Source organism: Amphibalanus amphitrite, unplaced genomic scaffold (assembly GCF_019059575.1).
Source record: "Amphibalanus amphitrite isolate SeventyFive unplaced genomic scaffold, NRLGWU_Aamphi_draft 000949F_arrow, whole genome shotgun sequence".
Taxonomy (NCBI): domain Eukaryota; kingdom Metazoa; phylum Arthropoda; class Thecostraca; order Balanomorpha; family Balanidae; genus Amphibalanus; species Amphibalanus amphitrite.
The window spans coordinates 259,331-277,435 of NW_024882443.1; the positions used below are offsets into that span (position 1 = coordinate 259,331).

At 50.7% G+C, this 18,105-nt stretch overlaps 4 protein-coding genes across 9 annotated transcripts; 3 read left to right on the plus strand and 1 right to left on the minus strand.

The window, feature by feature from the left end:
• Nucleotides 1–1,746: 1,746 nt before the first annotated feature.
• On the plus strand, nucleotides 1,747–4,171 carry LOC122368472 (death-associated protein 1-like). 5 transcript variants are annotated; one of them, XM_043342421.1, is made up of 4 exons: nucleotides 1,747–2,054; nucleotides 2,364–2,435; nucleotides 2,970–3,084; nucleotides 3,214–4,171. In XM_043342421.1, the coding sequence occupies exons 2-4, from the start codon at nucleotides 2,393–2,395 to the stop codon at nucleotides 3,377–3,379; spliced, it is 324 nt and encodes a 107-aa protein (XP_043198356.1). In that variant the 5' UTR covers nucleotides 1,747–2,054; nucleotides 2,364–2,392; the 3' UTR covers nucleotides 3,380–4,171. The 5 variants fall into 5 exon arrangements, with proteins under 5 accessions (XP_043198356.1, XP_043198355.1, XP_043198350.1 ...); XM_043342420.1 differs by having other exon boundaries at nucleotides 1,774–1,856; XM_043342415.1 differs by having other exon boundaries at nucleotides 1,969–2,126.
• A 1,942-nt stretch (nucleotides 4,172–6,113) lies between these two features.
• Nucleotides 6,114–12,721, plus strand: LOC122368465 (metaxin-2-like). 2 transcript variants are annotated; one of them, XM_043342406.1, is made up of 6 exons: nucleotides 6,114–6,302; nucleotides 9,484–9,587; nucleotides 10,204–10,334; nucleotides 10,740–10,876; nucleotides 11,280–11,467; nucleotides 12,095–12,721. In XM_043342406.1, the coding sequence occupies exons 2-6, from the start codon at nucleotides 9,489–9,491 to the stop codon at nucleotides 12,323–12,325; spliced, it is 786 nt and encodes a 261-aa protein (XP_043198341.1). In that variant the 5' UTR covers nucleotides 6,114–6,302; nucleotides 9,484–9,488; the 3' UTR covers nucleotides 12,326–12,721. The 2 variants fall into 2 exon arrangements, with proteins under 2 accessions (XP_043198341.1, XP_043198342.1); XM_043342407.1 differs by having other exon boundaries at nucleotides 6,138–6,343.
• Nucleotides 12,722–12,937: 216 nt separating this feature from the next.
• On the plus strand, nucleotides 12,938–17,102 carry LOC122368463. Its single transcript, XM_043342403.1, has 7 exons — nucleotides 12,938–13,384; nucleotides 13,822–13,987; nucleotides 14,581–14,769; nucleotides 15,110–15,286; nucleotides 15,600–15,779; nucleotides 16,154–16,290; nucleotides 17,099–17,102. Exons 1-7 carry the CDS (start codon nucleotides 13,203–13,205, stop codon nucleotides 17,100–17,102), a joined length of 1,035 nt encoding a protein of 344 aa, XP_043198338.1. The 5' UTR covers nucleotides 12,938–13,202.
• Nucleotides 17,103–17,229: 127 nt separating this feature from the next.
• LOC122368464 lies at nucleotides 17,230–17,826 on the minus strand. The gene has a single exon (XM_043342404.1). The coding sequence runs from the start codon at nucleotides 17,824–17,826 to the stop codon at nucleotides 17,230–17,232; it is 597 nt and encodes a 198-aa protein (XP_043198339.1).
• Nucleotides 17,827–18,105: the final 279 nt, after the last annotated feature.

Sequence of the window (18,105 nt, forward strand, 5' to 3'; positions counted from 1 at the left end):
ATTCAGCGTGAGCTGATTTTATAATTAATAATAAAATTCAGATGGTCCTCGAATTAAATCAAAAGCTTTCAAGTGACAGTCACAAACATGCTTTACCACTGGGAAACGCGTTTTTTTTATCATATCATATCATCTGAGTCCAGAAGTGGTTCAGAATAATTAATAAAGCGGTTGAAAATTAGCGCTTGGCTTCATAGAGAGCAATTCTATAGTTATGAATACCCAGTAAACATGACGACGTCGGCCCAACGTCGGTTCAACCTCGGCCCGACATCGGTTGGACGTCGGATATGCCCGCATGTTCCGACGTCCAGCCGAAGTCCAGCCGACGTCGAGCCGACGTCGGGCCGAGATCGTTTGCCGAGGTTGACGAGATCGTTCGTCGTTGGACCGACGGGGCCGACGTCGGCATGTTTATTGGGACAACGCGGCAAAAATATCAACCGGCGGCGGGATTCGATCCCCCCAGTCGCCGACGTCGGTATGTTTACTGGGACAACACGCCAAAAGCATCAGCCGGCGATGGGATTCGAACCCGTGTCATTCGAACGTGAGGTTAATGCGCTAACCACTACACCACGCAGCCAACTAACGAATTTGGTTTGTTTTGTTGGGTTATGCCCTTTCGGTCTGACAAGACCATTTCAGAGCCGGAAGGAGCATAGGATGGAGACATTGGTCTTCTTGGCGAACACCCTGGGTCCAGTTCATGTAGAGTCCCTGGTCCCATTGCTGTTACGTGGCACTTATTGGAAAGGGCTACCCCACAATGGATTCATATAGCCACTCTTACACACCTGCACCAACGTTTCCCAAAGTGTCCCTTTGATAAGTGGCACTTTGGCAAAGTGACACTTGCCGACTGGCCTTTCTATATGAACTGGGCCCGGCCCTGATGAGTTGCCGGGGCTGAGCCTGACCAAAGGATAGGCCGAGCAGTCCCCAAGCACTCACCGCACCCGGCTACGGGCGAGCTCGGCTTACGGGCAATCCCAAATGGATAAAGTTTCCCGTCCAGTCCGGATCAGGGGGTTGCGGCGTGGAGGAAGATTTGAGTTTCCTGAGGATATTTTGGATACAGAGGCTCTTTATGAAACATGAAACATGTATTTTATATTATTTAAACGGTCAAAACAGCGGCCGATGTCGGTACGACGTCGCCCCAACGTCGGCCCGACGTCGGCTGGACCTCAGCAATTGATCTCGGTCCGACGTCGGCCCGACGTCGGCTGGACCTCGGCTGGACGTCGGAACATGCGGGCATATCCGACATCCAGCCGACGTCGTGCCGAGGTTGGACCGACGTCGGGCCGACGTCGGCATGCCGATGCCGAGTTGCCGACGTCACCCCGACGTCGGCCGAGGCATGTTTACTGGGTATATACCGAGAATTTCATGGATACAATGATGAATTAGAAGGCATCTTCAGCTCAACGTGTGTTACATAATTTGTATGCATTACGCAATAAGCAATAACATTCATTCGGAACAAAATGAACAAAGATTATCTTCATATGCTTGGAAAATTTACTTTTGTATTTTTCTAGTACAAATTTGTTAGCAACGGCATCAAAACCATTTTCTTTCGAAAAATTGAAACGAATCTTACATGAAAAATATTGCAACGCTGGCCAGCGGCGCATAGCATCTTTTCTGCAGCACATTGCAATAAATATCTTGCATTGGGATGTTCATTCTTATTTGTCAGCTTTACAGCTTACTCAGCTGACTCGCTTCCGAAACCTTACGAAAATGTGACGAAAATGTCGTGTTGTTGAGCTTTAGTCGTCGCAATTATACTTTTAAAACTTTTTTTTAGTTAAATTTGTACTGCAATTTCGTAAACTCAGTGTGAGGTAAAAAGACTGAGCATATTTTCAATTTTGATAAAATGACTGTAAGAATTATCCCCGAATAAATGCCGAAAATTGAAGCGATCAGCTGACAAATCTCGTTGGGCGGGTCAAATGCTTTTCCATTGGACGACTATGCAACTTGCACGTGTAATGTGTTGCACAAAATTGACTCACTGCGGCATTTACCATCAACACGTAGTAAGGAAACAGCGGAAATAGCCATTTTGATTTCAATTTTCAGGCACGTCTTTTGTTCGAGAATTGGCTCCGGTGATGGCATATGACATTTTAATCCACTATAAGTTGTATATATCTTTGAGGTTCAGGCAGAGTCTTCCTGGTTTGATGCTGTTATTGTTCTTAGCAAGGCACTCACTTCAACTTCATTCAGTGTTATTTAAGGGCCCTTGTCTTTATGGGAATCCAAATGATCATTTCGACCTAACATGCTTGTTCATTGAGTAATAGCTCCACTGTCTTGCGGTTGACTTTTTCATTGCTTTTTAGATCATTGAATTTGTTTGAAGCAACTAATCATGGCTGATGAAGAACCGAAGGCTGCTGGTCACAGCCCAGCTGGTAAGCTAAATTGTCATTTTACTAACCAACCATAAGGTGTTCTTCAGTTAGATTGAAGGCATGTTTGTATAAAATCATTGAACTTTCATAAGGTGTCTGAAGAAATTTTGTTGAGATCTAAATTCCAAATGGATGATTCCAAAGAAAAAATCACATCTGGATGATTTTTTTTTGAACTTTTGACAAATAAGTGCAGCAGCATGTATGATCCAATGGGATCTGGATAAAGATTTTTATTCAGTCATCGGATTGAAGCATATGCATGAGAACTACACCTCTGGCATTTGCTTTGCAGTTTGCATCAAAGATGTTTTGAAGCAAGTGTATCAGTTACTATGAATGATGAAGGTTGTGTTGTCAAGTTCATTGGTATGGGATGCATTATTGCTGTTTGTTTTTGGTATTCTCATGTTGGTACTGAACAAAATAAAATGTCATCACTGCTTTATCTACTTAAGATTTTTTTCATGTCATCTCTGTGAAACTGGAGATAAAATCTTAACCCATATTGGACCTGTGACTGTTGTTTTACAGTGAAAGTTGGAGGTGCCCGCGTGGTACAGAAGAAGCCTCACAGGGACAGTGAGGGTGAGAGCAAGGAGCCTGCTGCTGTGGACTCGACACAGGCAGTGGGGATGTTTTCACAGAGGTAAAGTTGTATGGTAGTCCTACAGTGTGTGTTTTGTGTGCTCATATATAGTTTAATCTGAAACTTCCTACACCATTGGCTTCCACTCCTGACCACTGAGATACTGACTCCCTGGTCCTGCTCTGGTAGCCCGCCGAAGCTGACGGTGACCTCCGGGCAGCCGGTGCCGGACGGCAACAGCCGGGAGTTCCCCACTGAAGCCGTCAAACACATCCACGAGAAGCCCAAGCCGACGCACATCCAGCCGCGGCCGTCACAGCAGGGCCACTTTATCCACCAGCCCACCAAGCAGTGAGCGGCCGATCTTGCCCTTTGAGCTCCGGCCGGCCGGTCACCGGCCGCCGGGCGCGACACGACCCTTCGCCGAAACGCGGCCCGAAGCATGGCTTTGCTCTCTTGGTTTCAGAGGTGTTCTCAACGTGTGGGCTGCCTGTGAGCTTTATTCTCCGAATGTGAGGACCGGTGAATATGGAATGGTATAATAAGTAGTGGTTAGTGGGTATAAAGAGTGCGGCGATTATTCTTTGGATATTTTTTTATTGTGGTGTTGGCTCTACTTCCAACTTGTGTCTTTGGGTATTGTCTTTTGTGTTTGGGATTGCAGAACTGCTAAACTTTGAAGCTCACAAGGGCAGACTCGGATTTCACTTGAAAGCTCCTGAACACCATTTCGAAGTTGTTCATCTATCGCTTTACCCACAGGGTTTGTCATTGGATATCCACTGCCTCTCATAATAGTTTATAAAATAGCAATAGTTGAGTTGGACGGTTCATGATATGTTGCGGTGTATTCATTCCGGAGAACTAAGATCTGTCCATGTCTACACGGGTCAGAGTCTGAGAACAGCCATACGGCGCTCCGAGCGTCCCCCATCTCCTGGTGCCGCCCTCTCCCCGCTGCCGGCCACGTTGACTGTTTGTCTCCGGCCGAAGGGAGCGCCATGGGCGGGGGCCCAATTCTTCGGGTCGTCAGACGGCCTTTGGGAACCAATTGTCTCTGCGCATGGCGAGGGGTCGCGGGCCCGCGGGGCGGGGCCTGGTCCCGCCCCTGCGAGGCGGTTTGTGTCAATAAAGACGGTAAAATTCCTACGGTGTTTGTGAGTGTGGTCTGGCGGCTGGCGCAGACTGCTGTGACGGTTGCTGCGGCGCGGTGGGGTCGTGGTCCGGCCGTGTGACGCTCGCTCGGAGTGCCCGGCCGCGGACGGCCCACCCGCGCCTCCGGTATCGATCGCCGGGCCGACGGCAGAGGCGGCGGCGGCGACCACGCGGCCCACCGACCTTGGCACGCCGGGCAGGCAACGACCCCCACGCGCACCCGACGCTGGGGAGGGGAAACGATTGCAACACTACGGCAACTCCCGGCGCCGGCCAGCCTCGGTAGTTCGGTACGAGGGCGAGTCGCTGAGGATGATTCTAGTCCCGGCGCTCTCGGCGTACCGGACTGCCCGTGACAGATGCCGGGGCTGGCTAGACCGGTTTTTGTGTAGCGTGGATCTCGTGGTCGGTAAACAAAGCGGAACTGCAGCTGGTTACCGTGGGGAGCAGGGCCGGCAGTGTGGCCTTGGCAGTTGAACAAGCAACCGATTATTTCGAGAATGTTGGGGAATAGATAGTGAATAACCTATGACGGAAATAACAGCGAAATTATGTCCGTCACAACGAGGGCGTCTATTTCAGTTGGGGGCGGTGTTCGGAGGTTGCATATTTGTTTTGTAAGCTGTATTTTAGGACGCTTGTGTGGAGCGTTGCTATCCACAGGCCACAGGGACGTTACGGTTAGAGCGTGACTCTAGTCGTAGCCAAGTCGTAGCTAGCTATAATTTATGCGTTTATCGTTTGCTGAGGAAGGTGTTTGGGTGTAGGTTAGGGCTAGGGTGCAAGCGAAAGGTCTCCTGCAGTAACATCTCAGCCTGTGCTTGATTACAGTAGGGGAGAGTGGGGCACATTCGTGCAAAAAATGGATGAACCCATATATCTGTTCTTTGGTTAGTGCAATGGCAAAATTGTTGATTGTAGTATGGAAACGAACTATTGCAGATAGTTTTCCTCTTTAAAAGTTATCCTATAAAATTATTGCTTCCATTAGAAAAAAATGACTTTTATTAACTCTGAACATTTGCACGAAACTGCCCCACCTATGGGGCACATTCGTTCAAGAGATGGGGCACTTCCGTTCACCCGGCAAAATTCGAGAAATTACCGGGCATTACCAGAAATTTACCAAAGGAAATTGGCAGGGGGTCATTTCACTTGATTCCTTTCGACAAGAATGCATTGCACAACAAATGTAGAAAGAATGGGCTGGCCAACAAGAATGTGCCAACTGCCGGCCTCCGTGACCTCGCCAAGTTCGCGTGAATTGCTCGTCACGACGTCGCAAGCAGTCGAGACTGAGTCAGGCGAGCGTCATTAGAGAAACCTACTACAGATAAAGTCAATAAATCGCAAAAACTAGCAAAAATATGCACGAATGTGCCCCCAGGCAGTGCGTACACGAACCTGCCCCACAACGTTATTAGTAATATATTTCAAAATTTCTTTTTGAAAAAATGACACTTTTTCAACAAACAAGTTTGCAGCAGTTCCGTGAATAGAGTGGGCTTCTTCACCCCCAATTTTGAAAAGCTGAACCACATTTCCGAGTCAGGATCACGAAAATGGATGATATGAGAAAAGTTTGGAAAGCTCACGAATATTACAAATTTGCGTTTTTATCAAGCATGACAGCAGGTACAGTGTTGTCTTCTACGGTGAACGAAGGACGGCAATGATAGACATATTTCCATAATTTACCTTGAGCTCGTGCAGTCACTCGTGTTCCCATAAACTGCTGAAAACGAATGTGCCCCATGCACGAATGTGCCCCACTCTCCCCTACGTCCGAATGCAGAATCCAAGGCCATCTATAGGCAGAATCGCTAGGTGCTTTTGTTGTATTTATTATAATAATATTGTCGGCAGCTCCAAGGCCCTAAATGGCAGCTCATTGTTTCAAAAGTAAAGTTGCCGCTCTAAAGCAACCAACCAAAGGGGCTCTTATTTCGAAGACAAATACATAAACCTCAATTCTGGCGCGCGTGCTACAGAAATTGGCGAAAATGTTTGGCGAACTTTGTGTGGATTTGGGAGCGAATTGTAGAAATAATTGGAAATATTTTTAGTTGTTACTCTCATTTCAAGAGGAGCTATCCAGCTTTTTTGTCCTGAGGTTGAAATCTGTACGTATTTCAAACAATTATCTGGGATTACATTTCTCATGGTGAGCGAGCTGTAAGCTTTCTGTCAAAGGAAATATAGATATCGACCTGCTTTTACCATTTTCATTTTCGTTTACCGATGTCTGTGTTGAACATTAGAAGATTCAAGATAACATTTTACAATAAATCATGACCCTCTTGATATTTGTGAAACAGGTGCCTTTATTTCCTGGTTGCTTTGAGGCAGGGGCAAGGACTTTTACTTGATAACAACAAAAGTGAAGCATTGCGGATCTCCACTTGCGCAGCTTTTGCCTGCCGCAGGCCCCACTCTTGCATGTCACACTTGTGTACTGTCACTGTAGTTCATATTCTGCATTGGCTCTACTCAACCTTGTCCTGTGCCTGCCACTGTCACTTTGCTGGCCTCTAACCACTGACACCTCTACAGCCAGTCAGTGGGTCAGCACACATGATATACTTATACTGTGCAGGCACAAGCTGGCACATCTCACCCTTCATAAAAGATAGCGAGCTATGAAACAGTATAAAATAGACAGGTGTGAAAATACAGCATTGTATTTACAAGTTCAAGTTCCTAAATTTTCAATGTAGACGACGGTTCAGCTTGGTGTAGCAACTCGGTCTCGACCCACCAATTAGTCCACCCAGCCCATTGGTACCTACCTATATATTTCAGCATTGTTTTTTGTAGACAAGGTGGCTGGGCATAAGGAGGTGGAATAAACCTGCCCATTTGCAGCCCTGCAGCACCCTTGCTGTTCTGCGACCCCAGTTGTCTGCTTTGTAACTTCCTGAAGTGACTCACTTGGCTTCCACCGACCCACTCCTTTGGCATGGGAAAATATGGGAAACGTGACCCAGTCCATTACTCTTGTCTGCCCATTTCTTCCGACTGCAGGCAACTGGCTGTGTGACCATCTACGGGACAGGAAAAATGTGCTAGTGATGCTGGTGCACTCGCCAGATGGTATCGATTCCAGACCCTGGACAGTGGCGACTGCAATTCACCTAGCTTCGCCCTCCCAGTTTCACATCAACTATGCATCCGAGAACACCACCTCCCCGCTTGTAATCAGGGATGCCCCCAACATGTGCCGCGGGTCAGCCCTAGCCAGCTCAGCTACAGGCTTCTGACCGTGACAGTTAACCCTCTATCTGCCTTTCGGCTTCAATGTCAGTTTTGTTAGCTACCCGCCAAATATCCCGTAGAAAGTTTGGAGACTCGGAGAGCTCGGTAGACGAGTGTGCAGCGTGCGCCCCATCAGGAGCTGTGTCGGTGCCAGACCGTTGACTCGACTGCAGGGCAGTCCTGTAAGCCATCAGTGCCAGAATATGCCGGTCATGTAGCTCCTGGCACCGTTTCATCTGCTGCCGCTGCTTGCTCAGCTGCTCCATAGCCTCCATCCCCCTGAGGGCAGTAATTAGGATCAGATCAGTAACTTGGTAACATAACCCGTAAGCAGTGGATAATTCTCGGAAGTCTTTTGTGACAAACCGTCTTCCTCCCTGTGAAGTGTCTAGAGGAGAGTGGGGAAAGATGCCCAGGGTTTTACTTTGTCATATATTATTCGAAAATGACGATCGGAAAGCCAAAACTTGGAGTTTCAACGGAAGCCGACATCATTTTTCTCCAAAAATATCACACTTTTGTGCCTGAAATATGATAACTTTTTTTGCTATTAAGCATTTTCCTGAAGAAGTGAAAGGGGGCATCTTACCCCACAGGGTGGGAAAGACGCCCCCTGGCGTTGGGTAAGATGCCCCCTGCACTATAAGTGACATTAATAGGCACGTGAATCGCCTGAACGAATCAGTAGTCCCTTCGAGCCTGCAGTAGACACCAAACGTCAACGTAAGGGCCCTCAAAAGTAGTCGTAAGGGGTTTCAGAGGTCATCGTTAGGGCCATCATAGTCCAGCGTGGCCAAACAAGCCTCCGTGGTGGCGTTCGAAGACCACTGTGGGGCCCTTATAGGTCTTCATGATGCTTGAGGGCCCTCGAGCCCATCGTGGGGACCTCAGATGCCAGCGCGGCCCGTGGAGGCAACGTGGGAGCCCTCAAAGGATGTCGTGAGGGGCCCTGGAGGCAATAATGGGGCCTACAGAGGCCGTCGTGAGGGCTCTCAGAGTCAGATGCCGCCCAAAAAGTCGCCAAGTGGGCCGAGAGACCGGCATGGGGAGCACCGGACCGTACCGGACTCTCAATAGTCCCAGATCGGCTTTTGTCTCTCATCACAAGTATGTAATAAATTATTTGACGGGCTGCTTGAAGGACAGCCTACGGATTTAGGGGGGCGTCTTTCCCCATCAGGACAGGGGGCATCTTACCCCAAGGTACCGAAGTAACATTAAATCAGCACAATTTGTTAGCCATAAAACTACACCCTGAAACAAACTGTTTGGGACACAGTACACGCATGTTAATGTATCACGACTATAGCAAGGGACGCAAAAAATATCTACCTTCTTTGATATTTACAATGTTTTGACACCAAAATATTTTTTGAAAGCAGCAAATAAAAAACATGCGATTACCAACCAGCCGTTGCCCAACTGAGTTTCGCAAATTTTTGTGCAGTTAACAAGGCAGGCTTCCGCTTTACGCTAAGAACATTAATTTCTAGGTTCGATTCTTTGTTTCCCCGCTAGAGGGGGTGGGGCGTCTTTCCCACCCTGGGCATCTTACCCCACTCTCCCCTATTATCAGCGATGCCATTTTTGACAAACAGAAATATCATTTTTTATACCGATACCGCAGCTGATGATGTTTCCGTGGTACCGGAACATTGTTCTTGTAAGCATGACGTGCTGACACCTGATCGATGCTGTGTGCAGTTTTGAATTAACCAACGGGTGATCGGCTTATGGCCAACCAGTGCTGTAAGTTCAGGTGGCCGAATAGATCAGCCACTAGCCAGCTATACATCACATTTTTCACCCCCACGTTAGACCCAACATTTTTTTTTTTCAATCATAGCGTAAATTTTTTATAACACACAACCATAGGGACAGGATGCATCGGAAAGAAGGCTGGAGCTATGTATGTCTAGAGCGTGAGGCCAAGCCGCCTTTGTTTCTTTCTACATTTTTTCTTGCTTTTAATATATATTTTCTTTATCATATGTGCCGTTTCTTCAAGCTTTGAGAACCAACTAATGTGACAATGTCTGCCTTTTTCAGCCACGATGCCGACAGCGCTGACGGAGTGTCTTTCCATCGAGATGGCGGCGTCGGAGCCCTGGGCCCCGGACGCCGTCCTCTATACACCCTACATCACAGAACAGGTAGGTGTGTGGGGCTTAGGGAATCAGTTACCACCCTACATCACAGAACAGGTAGGTGTGTGGGGCGCAATGAATCAGTTACCACACCATCATCACAGAACTGATGTGTGAGCCACGTGCTACGCTTTGGCCGGACCAATGGCTACCAAATGCAGGCTGTACTCATAAATATGACAAGGGTTTGTTCTCAACATGGCACATAATAAACATGAACATAATAAACATGGCATAAATGTTATCTGCTGTTATTGTTTAATGTAACTGTCCAATTTCAGTGCTATGGAAGTGACGTAAAACGCTAACATATTTTCTTTCCTTCCTCCTGTGGGCTACACATCACAAATACATATAGTTGTACTTTTTCATTAAACGTTGAACATGTTACTAAACCTCTCTTTACCGACACAGAAATACTTCCACCCAGCGCCCTGTACATAATATCTTGATCTGAGCACATACTTCTCGTTCTGATCTCTACCCAACTGCGAAATGCGATATGACCACTACCCGTTCGGTCTGAACTCTAGCCTCGTTGTCTTACCCCTCGGTCTGACCACAACCCACGGCTGCCCCCCCCCCCCCGTCTGACCATTACCCCACGCGGGTGTGCCGACAGATCCTTTTGGCCGATAGCGCCCAGTGTGTGGCCGTCCAGGCGTTCCTGCGCATGTGTAACCTCGAGTACACGGTCGAGCAGCGGGCCAACGCCGAGAACATGTCTCCCTCCGGCCGCGTGCCGCTGCTCAGGTGCGTGAAGCGGGACTGTGAATGTTGCTCCGTTCGGTGAACTTTCCGGGGTTTCGGGGGATAGGCTGTTGTCCTTAGGGCGTGTGTCCAGTTTGGTGATCTGCTTATTTCTTCACCGTTATTTCGCGAGGCAGAAGCTGATTTTACCTAAGCCAATGCGAATCCTCGACATAGCTCCCTTGGCCAGACCTAGCGAGTGCACGTCCTGCGCCAAGGGGCCTAGCTGTATTCGATTGGACAAGAGACATAGTGTAATCCGCTTTGGACTACGGGACCTGTTCCGGCCCCTTGCAATGCGTCAGGCGCAGGCCTGTTTTGTAAGTGCGTCTGAATGAACATTAGATTATTTTCTCTAAAATCGACTATCTCTTTTCCTAGGTATTGACATGTTTGGCATGTTGACAGGTGCGGCAAATTCGTCATCTCCGAGTTCGACCCGATCGTGGCGTTTGTCACCAAGAAGGGCGTCGTGCTGAATAGCTTGGACAGCAAGCAGCAGGCGGACATGCAGGCATTCATATCGCTCGTGCACAACATCCTCGGTGGGTGCTACCGGCGGACGGAGGCGGTAACCACGTGCTTGTCGGCGGGTTTGAGTTCTTCCTCTATTTTTCTAAACGTCGCCGATGTTTCCGCGCGTTTCGTGGATAATCTATGATCTCATTTCCAATAAAACGTCTACTCGGTAGCATCGTAAATATATCTGTGAAATACGATGCCATGTTGTGCTACGTAGTGCAAGATGTTAAAAAAGTTGGAACACTTCGTGATTCTTCCCACAAATTATGTCATTTTCGTGAAACGCTTCCGGTTTGTGGCCAAGTAGGTATTCTAGCGAGTACCACCCATATATTATGCAATGAATTCAGCTCCAAAAATATCCCAAAAAATCATCGCTACGGTAGGTGTGCGACCTCTATTAACCGTGCCCACCCGTGTCTGCAGGTAACGCCGAGCTCTACCTGTCCTGGCTGGACGGTGAGACGTTCGAGACGGTCACGGCGCCCCGCTACGGCTCGTTCCAGCCGTGGCCGCTGGGCGGCGTTCTCACCTGGCTCCGCCGACGCAAGATGGCAGCACGGCTGCAGGCGCTCCAGTGGGCTGACAAATCGCTGGATGCCGTATACGCGGAGGTGAGGGGGAAGAGAAAAGTGCAAGGCAAAGCAGAGGGAGGGATATAGGGATTTGTAAGCTCTTTGAATTCTGAGCTGCTCCATTGCGAGCTTCTGCTAGTTATTGCGGTGAGTTGACGGTAAAGCTGGTCAATGGCCATTGGATCAGCTATTACCCAAGTTCATGAGCTTTCGAGACAATGTGTGGATTCTCTGACGAGTCGCGGGGAGTGGCATTATGGACTGTCAATTTTTTATGAATGTGCTTTTCGATAAGCGTGTTTTGGTCTTTTATCCTGCGTGATACTCGTAGATAGCGAACTTCGACAGTTAATCAGCAGTTTAGATCGGCTTATCAGTTGCATTGCCACACACTTGCAGCTGCAGCATTTGAACGCATCGGTTTTGACCCATGTGCCTGCGCTCATCAACTCGTCTCCCTCAGCATCAGTCCAGCTCATCCCGCCTCACGGCCTCGGCTTCTTCAGCCCTTCGCCCACTCACCCTCCACTGATTCATTCCTCTTACTGACACTAACGCTCCTTGAAGTCCTGTCCTGTCCTTCTTAACCGATTCCCCACCTCCCTCGTTAACCCCTTCTTATCGCCTCTTCATTCCCCGCTAACATTCCTCTCTTCTCTCCATCAGGTGGACACGTGCTGCCGCGCGCTCTCGGAGCGTCTCGGTCGGGAGACGTACTTTTTCGGCAGCCAGCCGACCCCGCTGGACGCCCTGGTGTACGGCCACCTGTACACCATCATCACTACACCGCTGCAGGACACCCGGCTGGCCAGCATAGTCAACGGCTACAGCAACCTGGTGCGGCTCACCAACCACGTGGACGCAGAGTACTTCAAGGGAATCGAGATCATCGGCTAGGGCGATAGAGCCGCGACGGAAGGCGTCGCTCGACCGTCGGCAGAGTAGAGAGAGAGCGAGGGAGAGACTGGAGAGAGTGTGAGAGGGTTATGAAGCGGACTTTTGAGGTGAATGGAGGACGTGGGTAGTGATCGCTTGCTGAGATATTCTTGTAGAAATGCAATGGCTTTGTGATACGTCAGTGCTGCTTGAAGTGTCGTCAGGTCACCCGTTGCGAATTGGAGTTCGTCTTGGGTTAGGCGGTGTCTGAGACTGCCAGGGCCGCTGGCTGGCGATGTATATTGTTGTGTGTCTTGTTGTTATACCTGGGACTCGCGATGAGTCTGTGACTTTGAAGCCATCGTTGAGATCGTGCATATTCGTTGACTACGGAATACACGGATCTTAACGAAAGGAGTCGTGACATTTGTATTGGTGGTGATAGGAATGCGATTGCTGAACATAGAGTTCCTGTGTCCTATAATACGGCCCATGTTTTCACTTCACCGCCACCAAAACCACCATTTTGTTCCTTTGTATTCTCACTGAATGCTATGTAACGAACCTCAGCGAAGGCGTAATCGGCGCTTTGTCACGAGATTCGATATTTTGACTTTTTGCTTTTTTTCTAGCGCATCTGAGACATTTTATTTTTGACGCATAAAACACTGTGACGTATTTTCTGTTTTCATATCGAGAAAAGTACTCTATTTTCTGCATGATGTACTGTAATGTATGTTTCCCACACTATATTTTGTTAGAAATCCAGTAACCGTCAATATTCACCTGTAATCTCCACCTTGCCGCCAGCCGAATCACTACCTCTCTCTATCTCGCCACAGGAGATGTCGCCTCCTCTCCTCTAGTACCGCTCCTCCACTCCCGGGCGCCGCACACCATGTCTGTGCGCCCGCTGGAGGACGTTTGGGAGGTGCGTGGCCTGCCGGTGGTCGGTGACCCCTCTGACCCGGGTCAGGTCACCGCCTCCGGTCCGCGGGCCGTCTCCTCGTCGGACCTCAGAGCCGCTGCCGACGACGGCGGCGGCGTGGTCGGACGGGTGGCCATCATCCGAAAACAGAGGTCAGTGGTGTCGGAGCGAGCGGGAACGGATGATTCAGTGAGTACTGATTATTGTGGGCCGTAAAGGCGTGCTTTTTTATTTCATGTATAAAATGCTATCTAGAGCTCCGCCTCTGTTTATAGGACGTTTGTCGTATTTTCAAATCTGTCGAGGACGTGCCCTATCGAGGACCTCACTGGATGCGTCAGGTTTATGCTGTAGCCAGAAGGGGATCCGATCAAGTGAGATTTTTTTACGGAGCCAGAAGTCCAGTCCAACTCGTCCACAAATCATCGACATGCTTGATGGGCTTGTTGGCAAAGTTTTATATATGCCCAACCCACCTGATCTTTCCCCGGCCTGGCCAGTGTAACCAACCACCCAACCCGACCTCCCCATTCCCCCTCCTGTGACCCCTCCACTCCGTGACCTTCCCCTCCCCTCCTCCCCCGACCAGGTTCGTACGTCTAGAACAGGAGCGTCGTCGTGAGATGCGCCTGGTCGAGTCGCGCATCGAACAGGTGGCAGTGGAGGAGGCGCGGCGGATGACCAAACTGCTGGGGTACGGCGAGGACGATCTGGTCCGCTGGAAACGCCGGATCGAGCCGCAGCACTTCAACACGGTACGATACGGACACGGTACAACACAGCAAGGGGATAGATATATCGAGGGCATGCAGGGATATATCGAGGGACAGCGACAGCTGGGTACGATTTGGTATTTACAACACCGGTTGATATCGGACTGAGCAGGATCTGTGCAGCCGATGACTTGCAAGTTTTCCAATAGTGAATCTATCCGTGCAAGGAGCCGCGAGGGGCAGCTCTTATTTCCCCTCTGCTCATGAACTTCGGACCGCGGTCGTTCATTTCTGATGTTTGTGATCTGTTAATTCTTTATTTGATTCTCAGTAGGTATATACTTTGACTTCGAAATACTCGAAGTCGAAGCACATATCGAGAATCAAATATCAAATTAGACCTGATTACGAACCGTTTCATTGCTGGTTCTTCAATAAATTTGTGCCTGATCTAACTCACTGTTCGACCTGATTATCGCTGATGTAATTGTAAATGAGTTCCCAGAAGTCGTTTCTTGATGCTCCCGATTACCGTATCTATTTGTGCCGTTGCTGGGCCGGCGGCTAGTCAAAGAACACCGATCTGTGATATGATCTGTCCATCTCTAACGAACCGGTCCGATCTCTTTCGGCAGTACTCGGCGGCAGACTTCACCACCCTGATGGAAGACCTGCACGCTATCTACCGGGCAAGGCAGGAGATCATAGCTGACTGCTTCAGCCGACAGATGTCGCTAGAGGCGGAGCGCACGGCGCGCCTCCGGGACGTGTTCAAAAAGTACCATCCGCTCCTGACCAGGGCGTTTCACAAGATGCCTGCCGAGGTGAGAAAATACGGGCTCAGCCCCGGCGACTCACTAGGGTGCCTGCCCAGACCAATGTCTCCCCCTATATCCTATTATCCTCCCGGCTCTGAAATGGTCTCATTGGACCGAAAGGGCCTAACCCAACAAAACAAAAAAAAGTGAGAAAATGTAGAAACGCATCTACTCGTAGTGGGTTCCAATCGCACCGAACAATAGTTGGGACAAAGTCGGGTAAAATAAAACAGCTTGCGTGCCATGTATCAAAACGTGAGCCAGCCCGCTTTTCTCGCAGAAGTCACTCTTACCTGCCATTCAGTCTCACCTCACGGCGACGTGAACGATCCTCTCCTCTCCTCAGGTAGAGGAGCAGCTGGAGCTGGAGGCGGTGGCGCTCAACGAGATGATCCTCAGTAACCTGCGCCAGTACGCCGAGCTCCGCTTCAACCGGCTCACTGCTGAGGTGGAGGCTAAGCAGAAGCTCAAGAACCTGTGGAAGGTGCGCCGGGACGCCTGGCGGACGCTCAATATACTGCAGGTGAGTGGTAAGGTGTCTATGGAGCTTCCAGGGCGCTCTCAGTCAGTGTGCCCGCTGCCCAGGGTGCTCGTAATGCGGGCGTGAGAGCCCCGAGAGGCTGGCGCACACATATAACGAGCAAGGCGATTGACCATGCTTTAGGTACTTCCTGCCAATTGATTTTCATTTATACGGTCATTACAATTTGTGCCATTGCTAGAACTTTGAAATCTTCACCAAACCTTCACATTCCGAAACCGAACATTTAATTACAATGTCCATGTTATTATCCCGAACTCCTAGCTCCCCCTCACCTCTCCTGCGTTCCGGGCAGGCGGAGAAGCGTCTCTCCGAGTACCTGCGGGCGGCCGCCGTGGAGAGTCACGTGGAGGCGTCTCTGGCAGAGCTGGAGACGTGCATGGACACCGTGTGGCAACACTACCGGGAGCACGTGACCGGACTGCCAGACCTGTTCCTCAAACACGTCACCGACGAGTCGGTGGATGAGTGGCAGGTTCGTAGGAGAATGACAAATGGGCGAGTGGCAAAAGATAAGTCGGGGGTGTATAAGCCGGTAGATGGACGAATAAAATGTCGATTAAACGTTACCGACGAATCATAGATAGGTCCGTGAAGGAATAGCACGTCGGTAGCATATCACCAGCGAGTGGTAGGTCGGATAACTAATTGCCAATGAGACGGTAGACGAATGACAATAGCAGGCCAGTTGCATATAAGTTAGCGTTTCAAAGGTCAGTAGCAGGCATGCTGACGAATGACAGGCCGGTGTCAATCTACCAACGAGCCGGGTCATCTCCGAGTCGGAAGGATCAGATAACTACATGCCATTTCAGCCGCCATTACCACCTGGGTCTGTGTGTGCGACAGGACCAGGCGTACGAGATCCTGAACTCTATGAGCACCATGGTGACGGCGCACTGCAAGTCGTACCGGCGACTGTACCTCGACCTGGAGAACGCCTGGTACGAGCAGCTCGACAAGGTCGGAGACGACCTGGTGCACAGGTCAGTCGGGCGGAGCGGAGATGACCTCAGGTCAGTTGGCTCAGAAGTCAGATGATCTGAGATCAGTCTGCTGGGTAAGGTCGAGTAGGAGACCTCAGGTCACTCGGCTGGGTAAGGTCGGATGGAAGATCTCAGGTCAGTTGGCTGGGTAAGGTCGGATAAGAGATGACCTCAGGCCATTCGGTTGGATAAGGTCGTAGACGACCTCAGGTTAGTCGGGTGGATAAGGTCGGATGCAACCTCAGGCTAGTGGGCTGAGACGACCTCAAGTAAGTGGGCTGGGAAGGTCGAAGACGACCTTAGGTCAGTCGGCCGGATAAAGTCGGACAGGGGACGACCTCAGGTCAGTGGGCTGGTAACTGTGAGGATAGGTCGAGGGATTATCTCAGGTCAGTTGTATTATGTGGTTGGAAATGTGCGTGGGTGACTGATCAGTGAGTTGTCTGGTTGGGACAAGTCACGACCACGGCATCAGGTCCGTCAGCTATCACCAACGGGGATAGAGGAGAGCAAGATTACTTTACTACTCAGAGGAGAGAACTTGGATAGGGAGGAGGACCTATTTTTGCCTTCTCTTTATCCCTCTTTTTCCCCTTCCTTTTCCGTTTAAATCAAACACTTTGTTACTGTTATCGGGATTTTCTGGTTTATTGCACATGATAAACACTTCACGTTTGCATGGACATGAGACAGAACAGTTGCGAAGATGGTAACCGCCCAGTGATTCCTCAAGACCTCTTGGATAAGCGTAAGCAATATCAGTCAAGTGGGACATATCCACAGCCAACGTATGACTTCATGATGACAGATAACAGAAGTTTCGGACGGAAGTGGCCCTAAGGAGGCACGTGATGAGATGAGACAGGGGACCGCTGTTGGACGGGAGCAGCTCGGCGAACTTCGACTAGCAGACGGCTGGCACCCCGTCAGACGGCCAGCTCAGCCGGTGTGGGTGTAGCTGTAGACGTAGCCCTGGCCGTCCTGGGACAGCGCCACATTGCCGGTGTGGAAGTTCTTACGCACGGTGCTCTCCGTGGTGGTGGTGGTGGCGGGGATCGCCTGTCGTGCCGGGTTGTAGTTGATCTCGAACGCCGAGGTGACGGGCTGGCGCACCTGCTGGCGCACCGGCTGGCGCACCGGCTGACGGACCGGCTGACGCACCTGTGTGGGCGCCGGCACCGGGGACGGCTCGTAATACTGCTCCGGGCCGCTGGGCAGGTCCGGAGTGGCGTCCACGTGCGTGCTGCTGATCACCTTGAAGCCACCAGCGCCGGCCGTGTACTCGACGCGGTACAGCTGACCGTCGTCGCCGATGAACTCGTACGAGCCGCGGCGCTCGCCGTCGTCGCTGGTGGTCTCCTTGAAGAGCACGCCGTCCTCCTGGGCGTAGGCCACGTCTGAGCTGCCGTCCAGCCGCACCTGGCGGGTCTCGGCCAGGATGGCGGCCGTGGCCGGGTCGCCCGAGAAGAGGCCGCGCTGCTGGGGCGCCGCGGCGCACGCCACAGCCAGGCTGCACACTACCAGAAGTCTGTACATCCTGACGGCGGCTGTAGGAGGACGGGTGTCGAGTGATGCCGACGGCCGGCGCGCGCCGTCTTATGTAGCGGGGCCCGCGCGCCCGGCGGCGGCGGCGGCGGCCTTCGGACGGGTCCGCGGGCCGCCGGGCCGGTCTCACGTGCCGCCACCGGTCGCCGGTGACGGAGGAACCAGAGCAGACGGACGGACCGTGACGGGATGACGCCGGCTGGCGGCCAGCCGCACCGGCCGAGCAGCGGCTGCCTTCATGACGTAGGACTTGGTGCGGCCGCCTCTTGA